The 15,983-nt window shown below is 37.1% G+C and overlaps 1 protein-coding gene and 1 pseudogene across 1 annotated transcript; both read right to left on the bottom strand.

The window, feature by feature from the left end:
• Positions 1–1,189: 1,189 nt before the first annotated feature.
• Positions 1,190–1,565, bottom strand: LOC132365278 (large ribosomal subunit protein uL16-like). The gene has a single exon (XM_059921973.1). It carries the CDS (start codon positions 1,548–1,550, stop codon positions 1,248–1,250), a length of 303 nt encoding a protein of 100 aa, XP_059777956.1. The 5' UTR covers positions 1,551–1,565; the 3' UTR covers positions 1,190–1,247.
• A 42-nt stretch (positions 1,566–1,607) lies between these two features.
• LOC132365609 (small nucleolar RNA SNORA70) lies at positions 1,608–1,727 on the bottom strand (annotated as a pseudogene).
• Between the last annotated feature and the right edge of the window lie 14,256 nt (positions 1,728–15,983).

Consider the following 15,983-nt stretch of genomic DNA (forward strand, 5'->3'; position numbering starts at 1 on the left):
CCATTGTATAGTATAGTTATGCTTGAAAGTGTTTTATTGATCACCCTATCATACACCTCTGCCTCAAAAATACATATATTATTTAAATTTATTTCAATAAAATTATTTTATTACAAGATTTTATATTAGCATATATTTCTTAAATATTTTTATTAAAACATTGTAATTGCAGATTTGGTTGATTCTATCTTTAAAACAATGACTGTCTTGTGACTAAATTGTAGAGGCATTTCTTTTTGACAAATAACCTATAACATCAGACTAAGTTGGATTTTTTTTTCTAACATTTTTATTGGAGTATAATTGCTTTACAATGTTGTGTTAATTTCTGCTGTATAACAAAGCAAATTAGGTATATGTATTCATATATCCGCATATCCCCTCTTCTTGCACCTCGCTCCCAACCTCCTTATACCACCCCTCTAGGTGGTCACAAAGCACCAAGCTGATCTCCCTGTCCTATGCAACTGCTTCCCACTAGCTATCTATTTTACATTTGATAGTGTATATATGTAAATGCTACTCTTTCACTTCGTCCCAACTTACCCTTCCCCATACCGGTGTCCTCAAGTCCATTCTCTACATCTGTGTCTTTATTCCTGTTCTACCCCTAGGTTCATCAGAACCATTTTTTTTTTTTTTTTTTTTTTTTTAGATTCCATATATATGTGTCAGCATATGGTATTTGTTTTTCTCTTTCTGACTTACTTCACTATTCTATATGACAGACTCTAGGTCCATCCACCTCACTACAAAAAACTCAATTTTGTTTCTTTTTATGGCTGAGTAATATTCTATTGTGTATATGTGCCACATTTTCTTTATCCATTCATCTGTCGATGGACACTTAGGTTGCTTCCATGTCCTGGCTATTGTAAATAGAGCTGAAATGAACATTGTGGTACATGACTCTTTTTGAATTATGATTTTCTCAGGGTATATGCCCAGTAGTGGGATTGCTGGGTCATATAGTAGTTCTATTTTTAGTTTTTTAAGGAACCATCATACTGTTCTCCATAGTGGCTGTATCAATTTACATTTCCACCAAGAGTGCAAGAGGGTTCCCTTTTCACCACACCCTCTCCAGCATTTATTGTTTGTAGATTTTTTGATGATGGCCATTCTGGCCGGTGTGAGGTGATACCTCACTGGAGTTTTTGTTGTTGTTGTTTTTTGTTTTTTTGACAGGGACAAGAAAGTAGAGTTTATTGGTGGGCATGGGTAGGCAGGGGGCAGCGCCAAGGCTCTCACGAGTGCAGGGCCCGCCATTTGTCCAGGGGGCCATGATTAGGGATGTACTTGACCCCACAGCCATCTGGGATGAGCCGCTTTTCTGCCACCATGTTTTCAAATTCATCTGCATTAAACTTAGTAAATCCCCACTTCTTGGAGATGTGGATCTTCTGGCGGCCAGGGAACTTGAACTTGGCCCTGCGGAGGGCCTCAAGCACATGCTCCTTGTTCTGCAGCTTGGTGCGGATGGACATTATGACCTGGCCAATGTGGACCCTGGCCACTGTACCCTGGAGCTTTCCAAAGGCACTGCACATACCTGTCTGGAGCCTAGATTGGGGACAGCATGCCAGTCATTAATGTCCACGGGAAAGGGCTGTCTCCAAGGTCCCTTAGGGCAACCCACACAGGCAACAGGCTGCATACACTACCCAGGAGGCTGCTGTCTGCAGCCTCACTGGAGTTTTGATTTGCATTTCTCTAATGATAAGTGATGTTAAGCATCCTTGCATGTGTTTGTTGGTAATCTGTATATCTTCTCTGGAGAAATGTTTATTTAGGCCTTCCACTCATTTTTGGATTGGGTTGTTTGTTTTTTTGATATTGAGACTACATGAGCTGCTTGTATATTTTGGAGATAAATCTTTTGTCAGTTGCTTCATTTGCAAATATTTTCTCTCATTCTGAGGGTTGTCTTTTCATCTTGTTTATGGTTTCCTTTGCTGTGCAAAAACTTTTAATTTTCATCAGGTCCCATGTCTTAATTTTTGTTTTTATTTCCATTACTCTAGGAGGTGGGTCATAAAGGATCTTGCTGTGATTTATGTCAAAGAGTGTTCTGCCTATGTTTTCCTCTAAGAGACTTATAGTGTTTGGCCTTACACTTAGGTCTTTAATCAATTTTGAGTTTATTTTTGTGTATGGTGTTAGGAAGTGTTCTAATTACATTCTTTTATATGTAGCTGTCCAATTTTCCCAGCACCACTTTTTAGAGGCTGTCTTTTCTCCACTGTATATTCTTGCCTCCTTTGTCAAAGATAAGGTGACCATAGGAGCATGGGTTTATCTCTGGGCTTTCTATCCAGTTCCATTGATCTATAGTTCTGTTTTTGTGCCAGTACTATAGTGTCTTGATTACTGTAGCTTTGTAGTATAGGCTGAAGTCAGGGAGCCTGATTCCTCCAGCTCCGTTTTTCTTTCTCAAGATTGCTTTGGCTATTCTGGGTCTTCTGTGTTTCCATACAAATTATAAAATTTTTTGTTCTAGTTCTGTGAAAAATGCCTTGGTAGTTTGATAGGGTTTGCATTGAATCTGTAGATTTCTTTGGGTGGTATAGTCATTTTCACAATGTTGCTTCTTCCAATCCAAGAAAATAGTATATCTCTCCATCTGTTTGTAACTTCTTCACTTTCTTTCATCAGTGTCTTACAGTTTTCTGCATATAGGTCTTTTGTCTCCTTAGGAAGATTTATTCCTAGGTATTTTATTCTTTTTGTTGCAGTGGTAAATGGGATTGTTTCCTTATTTTTTCTTTCAGAGTTTTTGTTGTTAGTGTATATGAATGCAGGAGATTTCTATGCATTAATTTTGTATCCTGCTACTTTACAAAATTCATTGATCAACTCTAGTAGTTTTCTGGTGGCATCTTTAGGATTTTCTATGTATAGTATCATGTTATCTGCAAACAGTGACATTTTTACTTCTTTTCTGATTTGGATTCCTTTTATTTCTTTTTCTTCTCTGATTGCAGTGGCTAAAACTTCCAAAACTATGTTGAATAATAATGGTAAGAGTGGGCAACCTTGTCTTATTCCTGATCTTAGCGGAAATGGTTTCAGTTTTTCACTATTGAGAACGATGTTGGCTGTGGGTTTGTCATATATGGTCTTTATTATGTTGAGGTAGGTTCCCTCTATGCCTACTTTCTGGAGAGTTTTTGTCATAAATGTGTGTTTAATTTTGTTGAAAGTTTTTTCTCCATCTATTGAGATGATCATATGGTTTTAATCCTTCAATTTGTTAATATGGTTTATTACTTTGATTGATTTGCGTATATTGAAGAATCCTTGCATTCCTGGGATAACCCCCAGTTGATCATGGTGTATAATCCTTTTAATGTGCTGTTGGATTCTGTTTGCTAGTATTTTGTTGAGGAATTTTGCATCTATGTTCTTCAGTGATATTGGTCTATAGTTTTCTTTTTTTGTGACATCTTTGTCTCGTTTTGATATCAGGGTGATAGTGACCTCGTAGCATGCGTTTGGGAGTGTTCCTCCCTCTGCTATATTTTGGAAGAGTTTGAGAAGTATAGGTGTTAGCTCTTCTCTAAATGTTTGATAGAATTCACCTGTGAAGCCATCTGTTCCTGAGCTTTTGTTTCTTGGAAGATTTTTAATCATAGTTTCAATTTCAATGCTTGTGATTTATCTGTTCATATTTTCTATTTCTTCCTGGTTCAGTCTTGGAAAGTTGTACTTTTCTAAGAATTTGTCCATTTCTTCCAGGTTGTCCATTTTATTGGCATACATTTTCTTGTAGTAGTCTCTCATGATCCTTTGTATTTTTGCAGTGTCAATTTTTACTTCTCCTTTTTCATTTCTAATTCTGTTGATTTGAGTCTTCTCCCCTTTTTCCTTGATAAGTCTGGCTAATGGTTTATCAATTTTTGTTTATCTTCTCAAAGAACCAGCTTTTAGTTTTATTGATCATTGTTATTGTTTCCTTCATTTCTTTTTCATTTAATTCTGATCTGATCTTTATGATTTCTTTCCTTCTGCTGACTTGAGGTTTTTTTTGTTCTTCTTTCTCAAATTTCTCTAGGTGTAAAGTTAGGTTGTTTATTGGAGACTTTTCTTGTTTCTTGAGGTAGGCTTGTATAGCTATAAACTTCCCTCTTAAAACTCCTTTTGCTGCATTCCATAGGTTTGGGGTTATCATGTGTTCATTGTCATTTGTATCTAGGTATTTTTTAATTTTCTCTTTGATTTCTTCAGTGATCTCTTGGTTATTTAGTAGCATATTGTTTAGTCTCCATGTGTTTGTATTTTTTACAGTTTTTTTTCCTCTAATTGATATCTAGTCTCATAGCATTGTGGTCGGAAAAGATACTTGATACAATTTCAAATTTCGTAAATTTACTGAGGCTTGGTTTGTGACCCAAGATATGATATATCTTGGAGAATGTTCCATGAGCACTTGAGGAGAAAGTGTATTTTGTTGTTTTTGTTTGGACTGTCCTATAAATATCAGTTAGGTCTGTCTGTTCTAATGCGTTTTTTAAAGCTTGTGTTCCCTTATTTATGTTCATTTTGGATGATCTGTCCATTGGTGAAAGTGGGGTGTTAAAGTCCCCTACTATTATTATGTTACTATCGATTTCCCTGTTTATGGCTGTTAGCATTTGCCTTATGTATTGAGGTGTTCCTATGTTAGATGCATAAAGATTTACCATTGTTATATCTTCTTCTTGGATGGATCCCTTGATCATTATGTAGTGTTCTTCTTTGTCTCTTGTAATAGTCTTTATGTTAAAGTCTATTGTCTGATATCAGTATTGCTAGTCCAGCTTTCTTTTGATTTCCATTTTCATGGAATATCTTTTTCCATCCCCTCACTCTCAGTCTGTATGTGTCCCTAGGTCTGAAGTGGGTATCTTGTAGACAGCATATATATGGGTCTTTTTTTTTGTATCCATTCAGCAGGTCTGTGTGTTTTGGTTGGAGCATTTAATCAATTTACATTTAAGGTAATTATCTGTATGTATGTTCCTATTACCATTTTCTTAATGTTGTGGGTTTATTTTTGTAGGTCTTTTCCTTCTCTTGTTTCTCCTGTTCAGAGAAGTTCCTTTAGCATTTGTTTTAAAGCTGGTTTGGTGGTGCTGAATTCTCCTAACTTTTGCTGATCTGTAAAGGTTTTAATTTTCCATTGAATCTGAATGATATCCTAGCTGAGTAGAGTAATCTTGGTTGTAGGTTCTTCCCTTTCATCACTTTAAATATGTCCTGCCACTCCCTTCTGGCTTGTAGAGTTTCTGCTGAAAGATCAGCGATTAACCTTATGGGGTTTCCCTTGAACGTTATTTGTTGCTTTTCCCTTGCTGCTTTTAATATTTTTTCTTTGAATTTAAATTTTGATATTTTGATTAATATGTGTCTTGTCATGTTTCTCCTTGGATTTATCCTGTATGGGACTCTCTGAGCTTTCTGAACTTGATTGACTATTTCCTTTCCCATGTTAGGGAAGTTTTCAACTATACTCTCTGCAAATATTTTCTCAGACCCTTTCTTTTTCTCTTCTTCTTCTGGGTCCCCTATATTTCAAATGTTGGTGTGTTAAATGTCTCAGAGGTCTCTGAGACTGTCCTCAGTTCTTTCCATTCTTTTTTCTTTATTCTGCTCTGCAGTAGTTATTTCCACTATTTTTTCTTCCAGGTCACTTATCCATTCTTCTGCCTCAGTTATTCTGCTATTGATTCCCTCTAAAGAATTTTTTTAATCATTTACTGTGTTATTCATCATTGTTTTTTGCTCTTTAGTTCTTCTAGCTCTTTGTTAAAGGTTTCTTGTATTTTCTCCATTCTATTTCCAAGATTTTGGATCATCTTTACTATCATTATTCTGAATTCTTTTTCAGATAAACTGCCTATTTCCTCTTCGTTTGTTTGGTCTGGTGGGTTTTTACTTTGCTTCTTCATCTACTGCATATTTCTCTGTTTTCTCTTTTTTTTTTAACTTACTGTGTTTGGGGTCTCCTTTTTGCAGTCTGCAGGATCGTAGTTCCCATTATTTTTGGTGTCTGCACCCAGTGTGTGAGTTTGGTTCAGTGGCTTGTGTTGGCTTCCTGGTGGAGAGCACTCATGCCTGTGTTCTGGTAGGTGGGACTGTATCTTGTTCTTCTGGTGGCAGGGCCACGTCCGGTAGTGTGTTTTGGAGTTTCTGTGAAATTAGTATGATTTTAGGCAGCGTCTCTGCTAATGGGTGGGGTTGTGTTCCTGTTTTTCTAGTTGTTTGGCATGGGGCGTCCAGCACTGGAGCTTGCTGCCAGTTGGGTGGAGCTGGGTCTTAGTGTTGAGATGAAGACCTCTGGCAGAGCTCTCATGGATTGATATTACGTGGGTCTGGGAGGTTTCTGGTGGTCCAATGTCCCGGACTAAGCCCACCCATGTCAGAGGCTCAGGCCCAACACCCAGATGGAACACCAAGTCCCTGTCAGCCATGTGGTTCAGAGGAAAAGAAGAAAGGAAAAAAAAAGAACAGACAACATCCTAGGACAAATGGTAAAAGCAAACCTATACAGACAAAAATCACACAAAGGAGCATACTCATACATACTCACAAAAAAAGAGAAAAATGAGAAAAATATATAAATATATATATAAAAAAAAGGAAGAGATCAACCAAACCAATAAACAAATCCACAAATGATAGTAAGCACTCAATACTAAACTAAGATAAACATAAAACCAGAAACAAATTAGACGCAGAAAGTGAACCCCAAGTCTACAGTTGCTCCCAAAGTCCACTGCCTCAATTTTGGGAACATTTGTTGTCTATTCAGGTATTCTTCAGATGGAGGGTTTATCAAGTTGATTGTGGGGGTTTAATCTGCTGCTCCTGAGGATGCATGGAGAAATTTCCCTTTCTCTTCTTTGTTCACACACCTCCTGGCGTTCTGCTTTGGTTTTGGTCCTGTCTCTGTGTGTAGGCTGCCCTCAGGCATCTGTTCCCCACCCAGACTGGAGTGGGTTAAAGCATAGGCTAATTAGGTGGTTCTTGTTCACTCAGGCCAGGGGGAAGGAGGGGTACAGAATGCAGGGTGAGCCTACGGCAGCAGAGACCGGTGTGACTTTTCAACAGCCTGAGGTGTGCCGTGTTCTCCTGGGGAAGTTGTCCCTCGATCCCAGGACCCTGGCAGTGGTGTGCTGCACAGGCTCCCGGGGTGGGCGGTGGATGTGGGTAGTGAGCTGTGTTTGCACACAGGATTCTTGGTGGCAGTAGCAGCAGTGTTAGCAGTTCATGCCCATCTCTGGGGTCCAAGCTGATAGCCATGGCTTGTGCCCATCTCTGGAGTTCATTTACGTGGTGCTGTGCCTTCCATGGGCACACTGGGAAGGAACCCCCTCTCCCTGCACACCCTGAAACAAAGGTCTCTTGCCTTTCTGGCAGGTCCAGACTTTTTCCTGGACTCCCTCCTGGGTAGCTGTGGTGCACTAGCCCCTTTCAGGCTGTCTTTGTGCAGCCAACCCTAGTCCTCTCACTGGGGTCTGACCTCCAAAGCCTGAGCCTCAGCTCCCAGCCCCCACCCGCCCCGGTGGGTGAGCAGACAAGCCTCTCAGGTTGGTGAGTGCTGGTTGGCACCTATCCTCTGTGCGGGAATCTCTCTGCTTTGCCTTCTGCACCCCTATTGCTGCGCTCTCCTTTATGGCTCTGAAGCTTCCTCCCCCTGCCCACCCTCCATCCCTGCCAGTGAAGGGGTTCCCTTGTGTGTGGAAACTTTTCTTCCTTCACAGCTCCCTCCCAGAGGTGCGGGTCCCATCCCTATTCTTTCATTTCTGTTTTTTCTTTTTCCCTACCCATTTACATGGGGATTTTCTTCCTTTTTGGGAAGTCTGAGGTCTTCTGCCAGCATTCAGTAGGTGTTCTGTAGGAGTTGTTCCACATGTAGATGTATTTTTTATGTATTTATGGGGAGGAAGGTGATCTCCACATCTTACTCCTCTGCCCTCTTGAAGGTCTCCCCTCAGAGTAAGTTTTTACCAAGAAAAATATGACTTCAGGTTTCAATACAAATAAATTTCTGAGATTATCATTTGACTTATGAATTTTAGTTCTAAGATGGATGGAGGAATGACTAGCTTAATAAAAACATGGAACCTTATCATGAATTTGTTGCCTGGATGAAAAGAGGCAATGCTTTTATCAAAATTTCTTATCAATGCTTCACTTTGATCTCATGAGTCTCTCCTCAACAACAATGCATTTTTCAAAAATAACTGAAGAGAGGCAGTGTGGAGTAAGGAGGCAATATAGATGAAAATTTTCATATTCCTTAAGTTCCACTCTATAAAATATTTAAATTCAGAAAATATTAAATTCATTAGTCAAAATGCACCATTCCTAAAGCCATTTTCAAGTTAGTAAGATTGCCAAAGATATGAAACTCCATATATAATTTGTCTTACTTTGTCTATATCAGGCATTGGTGATACCATTTCTTTGAATTCTCCCTATAGTTAGTTGACCTATGGGCTTTGACACCCTGTGGCAGTGCAACATAATAAGACTGACAGTTGTGAAAGAAAAAGTTGCTAAGAAAAACAAGTTGATTGTCTCCACCAGATGTCTTCTCAGGAAGACAAATTTTAAGAAAGAGAATATGAGTGTTCAAAGTTGGAAATTTGATTCTCTTAAAACCATTCATGACCAGGTACACATTAGAAAATCTTTGCGAGCTGTGGAGGTTGTACATCTCAGCTTGAAGACCACTGTTTTAAACCAGGGATCCCAAGTGTTGGTGTACATAGGAGCCAGGTAGGTAAAGTAACTGCATTAAGTCATCATGGTCATAATAATGGTATTAAGCAGATGAAATAAGAACTTGGGTACATTCAAGAGGAGATGTCCTAATAGGGCATCTTCATCATTCAGAAATAAGAACCCAATTTTGCGATTGGGTTTTTCAAAGTTAGAATTCCAGAGTTGTTTTTTTTTTTTTTTTCTAATATTAAATATTCTAATTTCTAAATGTTTGGAACTCATTCAATATTTGATTAAAACTCTGAGTAGGCTAAATGAAACATATCTTTAGACAAAATCTATCTCAGGGTTATTTGTTTGTCCTTTCTTTTCTCTTCATGTTCTCTGTCATTTACTTGAGTTATACTTGATTTTTCTTATTAACATTCCAGTATATTTCTCATATTAGAGAGCTGGTCTTGCTAGGGCATACACTCCTGGTTTGTTCTTGGCATTGCTCCCTGAAGTTGGGTTAGATTCTACTTTTCCTTATACCCTGGTTGGAATCCACACACAAATGGACAGATCACTTGGGATAATGTATTTCTAGGCATTTGTCTTAAAGGTAACAGGCTGTGTGAGATCTTCTGCTACTTCCTAACACACATTAAGTTGAAAGATTTGTTTCTTTTTAATGCCACACAGACTTTCAAAAATAATGTCTGAAGTTGTTTTGCCTTTGCAAATGTTATGCATTCAGCCATCCAGTGGCTTGAAAATGGTCCAGCCTCTATACACTTTAGCATTCCATTAGTAATCCCCCCCTCTTTTTTCTCTGTTTCCAGCTGGTCCTGTTGATGTGAACACCAAAGTCTGTCTCCTTAGTCACAGCGCATTTAGAGACACCAGTTTCTTCAGATTTCTCTTCCTTGTATCCTATGCAACTTCTCTACTTATAGCCAACTGTGCACTTTGTCATTAACCATTTTGGAGAGGCTTCTCCCTTGAAATTCTTCCTCCATCCTTACCATTTATCAACATTGTACTCATTTTTCAGTACTTAATTCTAGTTTCAAATACTCCAGTTACCCTGTGTCTCTTTTTCCTCCTCTTTCTTTCTTTTTCTTTCTTTTTTTTTTTACTTCAGAAGTTCATCCCAATTCCAGGTATCTCTTTTTTGAAAACCTATAATATCATTAAGTTCATACTACAAAATCAATTACATTATCTTGAAGTATTGATATTATTATTATTTTTTTATGTATTTTCACCAACTATATTTTAAACTTTTCAAAAGCCAGTCATGTAATTGGACTCAACAAACTGCTTTATAAATTATTAGTGACTGATTTTAAGTTATGTTCCCGTCTTTTGTAGTTAGTGTTTTCTTTCTACTTTTCTCTGAATTCTGTTGGATTATATGTTCTTTTTCAACCACAACATTTAGATAGTTTAAATCACATCTTAAATGTCATTTAGCAACTTAGGGGAAATGAAAAAAGCAAACTCTTCTCAAGGAAGAAAAGAGCTATGAAATGGTCAAAAAAAAATAGTAATCTTTACATCTGTAATATTTACCAATTTTATACAAGATTCTTCTCAGGAAGGAAGCTTACACAAAAAGTGTGTATCAGAAAAGTAAACTTTGGTTCCATCAGTGTTAGGTAGAGATAAGTTTCAGTATGTTTTGGAATAAATTCAATCTAATCTCTGTTCCCTTATATACTTCCTTCTCTTTTTTTTGACTATCAAACATTTCTCTGAGTTCTCACTAGTCTGTTATTCTCACTCTTATAATATCACTGAGATTTTTCTGATGTTGTGTTCTTCTCACTGGAAAGTTACAGGAAAGAGGCAATGTTTAGTGAAGGAACAGTGATGACTGACATCATCTTTAAACTTGTTTTACATTTAATTTACATTTACAAATAAACCCCTTGCTTCGTTTAACTTTAGCATCCATTCAACTTTACATCCACAGATACCCCTGTAAGGTGACACACAGAAATTAATCTACTTGCATATTTGTGCTATGGTTAAATTCATGATTATGTAGAATAATTATCAAGTTTGATGGAGAAAACTATTTTAATGCATAAAATCTTATGAAGGTAATTAGAACTGGAACTTCTTTGAGCTGCAGGGAAGATGGCTTGGGGACGTACTTGCCTTTACAAATTCTGTACAAGATTACAATAAACTTATCAAGTACATTTGCACTCCTATTCTCTATGGACCCTTCTAGAATGGCAGACTCAACTCTAGCTTCTAACTACCTGGCGTCAATGTTCCCAACAGAGTTAATTTCTCAATGTATAATTTACCATCTGTTAAGTGAATATAGCATTAACTATAAAATAGATTTCACTATTAATATCAGATTTTTTTTGGATTTTCTCTGTCTTCAGATCAAATTGTTCTCTCCTGTACACTTACACTTTATATGGTAATCTGTTAACGACTAAGATTCTGATCAGTTGATTTCTGGGTGTCAACATTTTCACTTTTCTTTAATTAAACAATTTTTATGTTGCAGAAAAATCTTTCCCATGTGAGGCTTACTCATGAATATTCTGCATCTGTACATCAATAGCTCCTCTGGTTTAAACTGAAAGCACAGATTTTTTGAAAATGAAATACAAGCTTATGCCATAAAGAAGTTGAATAGCTGGACCATAATGGATCAGTAATGAGTCATTAGTGTCTAAGGTGAAGGAAAAATTGCTGTAGAGCAATAAATGGCTTTGCAGCACATGTAACATTCGGCAAGAATCAAATATCAATGGGAATCCAGGTGCCAAGCCTTCCTGTGAGTTTACAAACTATTCAGAAGAACACAAACGATTTATACCTTATAGCAGAGAATAAAACTGAATGCTTAAATCCCCAATTCTCATTAAGCCTAAGCCACTTTGGTGGTAAAGAGAACAGTATAAACAGTTAAGAAAATTGTGTAGCATACTGATTACTCTCAGCTCTTTCTAAAGTCAGACATATAATCATATTCTAAAACAGTTGCCGGCAGTGCTCCTTATTTCTTTGAAACTGGTTCTCTTTTCTGAAAGGTTAAGCAGAGACCTTAAATTCTCTAACAGTGCCACGTATGTCTCATTCTGAGAGGCACTTAGTACGCTCAAGAAATATCTGTTAGAAGCAAGAGTATTTTAAAAACTAATTTACAGCCAAGATAGCAAGAGTTCTGTTTAGTTAGAAACGATGTAAGCTGTGGAATTGCAGCAGGATTCTGGAGGGTCCTGCTGGGTCCTTTTATTTTCTGGACAGTAGGGCGGTCTAAGGGATAAGAGAAGAAGATAGAAGAGACAGCCTGGGAAGAGGAGAGGCACTCAGGACCCAGAGAAGCAACTATTTACTCTCCAGGAAGTATTTTCATATTTTAATCACCAGTATTTGTTTATCATGGCATAATGGCAGAACATTAGCCCTTATTGAATGAATGATCTCTTCAGCTTGCCCAACAGAGAATTAGCTAATGCTGATGTTACCACATGACACAGTCACCAGATGTCCTCAGTGAGGCTAATGCCTTTCATTTTCAGTAGACATTTCTTTTCTCTGTTCACAGATTAAAACATAAAGGCTCAGTCAAGTTATGTGACAATTTACAGAGCTAGCAAGTGGCAGAGCAGAACTTCAGCACATAAGATATCTTGCCAGACCCAGTGCTTATTAAATCATCTCTGTTGGAGAATAAAAGGTCTCCGAACAGAAACTGACATAAGAACTCTAAGTCCAAGTTGAAACCTTGGGAAGAAGTGGAAGACCGCTCAGGTTTAAGGGGAGGGAAGGGGAAAAGGATATCCTTGAGAGTCCTTGCAACACTTGGTACTTTATAAGTCTAAAAACTAAAACTTCAAATATATCATCCAGTAAAATACACTGTATGAAATATATTTAAATAAGGCTTTGTGATGGCAGGTTGTTCAGGGAACACAGGTGCTCTGGACAGTGAATGAAGGTGAACTCTACTGAGTTTACTAGGGTGCTCTGTGAAGTCAGCTGTGGAGACAACCCACCCCAGGGTGAGTCCTGACTACAGCCTTCACTAGATGTGGGACATGGGGCATGAGGCTCGTATCCTTGAATCTCAGTTTCCTCACCTGTAATACAGAAATGTTTCTCTTCATTCCATTGCTGTAAAAATATTGTGAGATGATTTATATTTGGAGCTTGGCATTGTGACTGGCAAAAAAAAAAAAAAGTACTAAATAAGTGTTAGTCCTTACTATAGCTATTTTTATATAAGGAAAAGGAAAAGTTTTATCTTCAAAGCCTTAGAAGCTGCTATAGAAATATTTGTAGAGTGGATATTTCATAAATGTCTGTTGAATGAATGACCCATGAATGATACCATGAAAGTAATTTCTTTCTTGACCTTTTTCTGGTTTTGGGGTGACTTTCCACTCATACAAATTATTCATTCGAGTGAGGATCACATAATTTTTAATTTATTTTTCCTGTAGGTGTGTATTTCTAGAGTCCTTTATATAGTAGCCTAGAATACACTAGGCTTCAAGACTGTGGCAGACCATAAATTGTAATGTTATAAATGGTAAACTCTAAATTTGCTCCACTTTTATAGGTGTACCTGTAAAGCATATAAATCAAAACATAATGTAGTATAACATGACAGTGTAAATAAGCTAAAGACAATTAAATCATAGCATGCAGTAATATTTAGTATTTGTTATATTCTTTGCAAATCAACTAGTGCTATAGGGTACCAAGAAATATAAGACATGATCTAAGCCCTTAAGGGTACCACTCTCAGTTACCAGGTAACACATTCTTATTTCTTTGCTCACTTATGTATGCATTCAGTCAATTAATCTACAAAAGTTTACTGGACACTTGCAATGCACACTCTAAGCACTGATACACTGAAACTACAATAACAGCAAAACAATGTTCTTGCTTTCAAGACCCTCCCAGTCTTATTGAGGGGACAGACATGTAAATAACTAATTGAAATGAAATGTATAAGTATTATAAGAGTGAGATGGAAAAACATGAAACAGAATGTGAAAGATCTTTAGGACAAATTGAATGTAAACCTGGAACGAGTTTGGTAGGAGTTCACAGAGAAGAAAGTTAAGTCCCTAAAAGAAAGGGGTCTAACCAATCCATTACAGTAAATGATATTAAGATAGTTGCAGGTCAGCTGGAAACAGAAATCATCCTGGAGGAAATGGATCTAAAACAGATCTTAAAGAATGATATTATTTAAGTAGAAGGGAAGGAACAGATCATTTAATACTCTAACCCAGTTGTTTTACGTTCAGCAGTCCATTTTGAATACCCACCTGCCAAGCTATGTGGGTCTCTTACTTTGTGTCATGAGTCATACATTCTTCATGGGAAATGTCTTCAGTGTTACTTGAAAGAACGTTTTGTTATTCACTGTCTAGAAGGTGTGCTTGGCATTTGGTCCCTAATACTGGTCTTCCTCCCTCTTTCTAACTGAATGCTCCAGGGGTTGGGTTGCTTACTTTCTGCCTCTTTTATGTTTATATTTAGAAACTGTCTCTCTTCTAGGCTCACCTATTTCTCCTAGTTTTCTCTATAGTTTCATAGACTATTTGATACCTTCTCATTAGACACTCCTTCAAAAATTTGAAAGACCATTATTATATTCACAAAGTCCTCTCTTAAAATTAAGCATCAACAGTTTCTTCAACTATATCTACATGGTAGTTTCTAGATCTGTGACCTTTTGCGGAAGATAAATGAAGGTACCAGTAATGTTTTTCTCTAGCAGAAAGGGCGGATTTGAGACTCTTAATAATACCTTGGGTTATCTGGCCACATTTGCTGATGGCTCTCTTTAGAATAAGGTTCATGTAGTGCCTTTTGTTCCCAGTTTTTTTCTTTATTCCCATCCTTTTTCATATTCTCCATTTCCTGTTATAATTACTTAGCTTTTTCAGGTAAATTGTCAATCTTTCCTTCTTGTGGTTGTGGTGATTTTATTTTTTGATCATAGTAGTTGGTTTATTAAGGAAGAAAGCTGTGTCCATGTTAATTTTCTGGACCTCTATTTCCTCCTCTGTAAAATGAAGGGTCTTGAGTAGATAAATTCTCAAGTCTGCCATAGCTCTAAAATTATGATTTCAAGTGTATGTTATCCCATGAGAACAACTGAGAACATCAGAGGTAACTCTTCTTTTTGCTGACTTTACAATATCTTCTAATATTATAAATAAATAAAATATCAACATTACATAACAACAATAAAGATAAAACAACAACAATAAAGATAACTCCTAGTTGAAGCATTTATCTTGATCTTTATCCCTGGCTGGAATTCAGCAGCGTGTGTAATTTAGAGCAGCAGGAAAAAGCAGTAGGGGAAGGGGGAAGGCCAACATGACCTTGTGATGGGAGCACAGCAATTGTTCTTCTCACATGAAAGAGAAAAATAAGGGCCAATAAACACCACCACTTCATAGAGTAATAGACACCAAAGAAAGGAAAAAAGGACCACCAGTAAATAATGGGCGAAGCTACTACTCTTGCCATTCTTTATTCTGTTCGTGACATGAATGTGGCCTCATAAATTACTTTCTGAAGATGCAAGTGTTTTTCTTTGAAAAGAGATTCATCGTCTGTGATTCTGAATCCCTTTACTGAAATGAATGGAATCAATTGCATACCCTGTAATAATGCTGAATAAAAATTACCTTTTTGAGACCATAACCTTTTCCAAGTGGCATAGTAATTGAAATGCTATCCTGCTACATTACAATTGTGAGAATCTTACTTTCCCTTCTATTCCATACAAGACCTCAAAATCTCTTAGTGATAATACCTGCAGTTTCATCTTCCTTCCCCTGAGCAGGCTGAGGTATCTCAATTGTGCAAATCTTCAGGAGTAATACACTGTGATGTTATGTGATAATTTGAAAAATTGTTAATTATGTACTTCTTCCAAAAATGTTTACATGACAGATTAAAAATATATAAAAGATTATAAATACAAGTATATAGTGCATAAGCATGTGATACATACATATATATGTGTTATACACACACACATACACACACTAATAGTAAGTTTATGTAGTGTCCAGTGCTTTTCTAAGTACTTTGTACAGTAACTCGTTTAATCTTGACAATTCAAGACAAGCCTATGGGGTATTTTTTTATCATTATTTTATATATGAAGAATATGAGGCATCGAGAAGTGAAGTTGCTTAGTCCAAGTCACACAGTAAAGTGATGGAGGAAGCACTTTGACTCCAGAGACATTACTGTTATGTCATTGCTTATTTCTA

The sequence above is a fragment of the Balaenoptera ricei genome, chromosome 4, assembly GCF_028023285.1.
Source record: "Balaenoptera ricei isolate mBalRic1 chromosome 4, mBalRic1.hap2, whole genome shotgun sequence".
Lineage (NCBI taxonomy): Eukaryota > Metazoa > Chordata > Mammalia > Artiodactyla > Balaenopteridae > Balaenoptera > Balaenoptera ricei.

Bases quoted from the DNA above. Each gene is read 5' to 3' on its own strand.
- LOC132365278 (XM_059921973.1), bottom strand. From the start codon at position 1,550: ATGTGCAGTGCCTTTGGAAAGCTCCAGGGTACAGTGGCCAGGGTCCAC.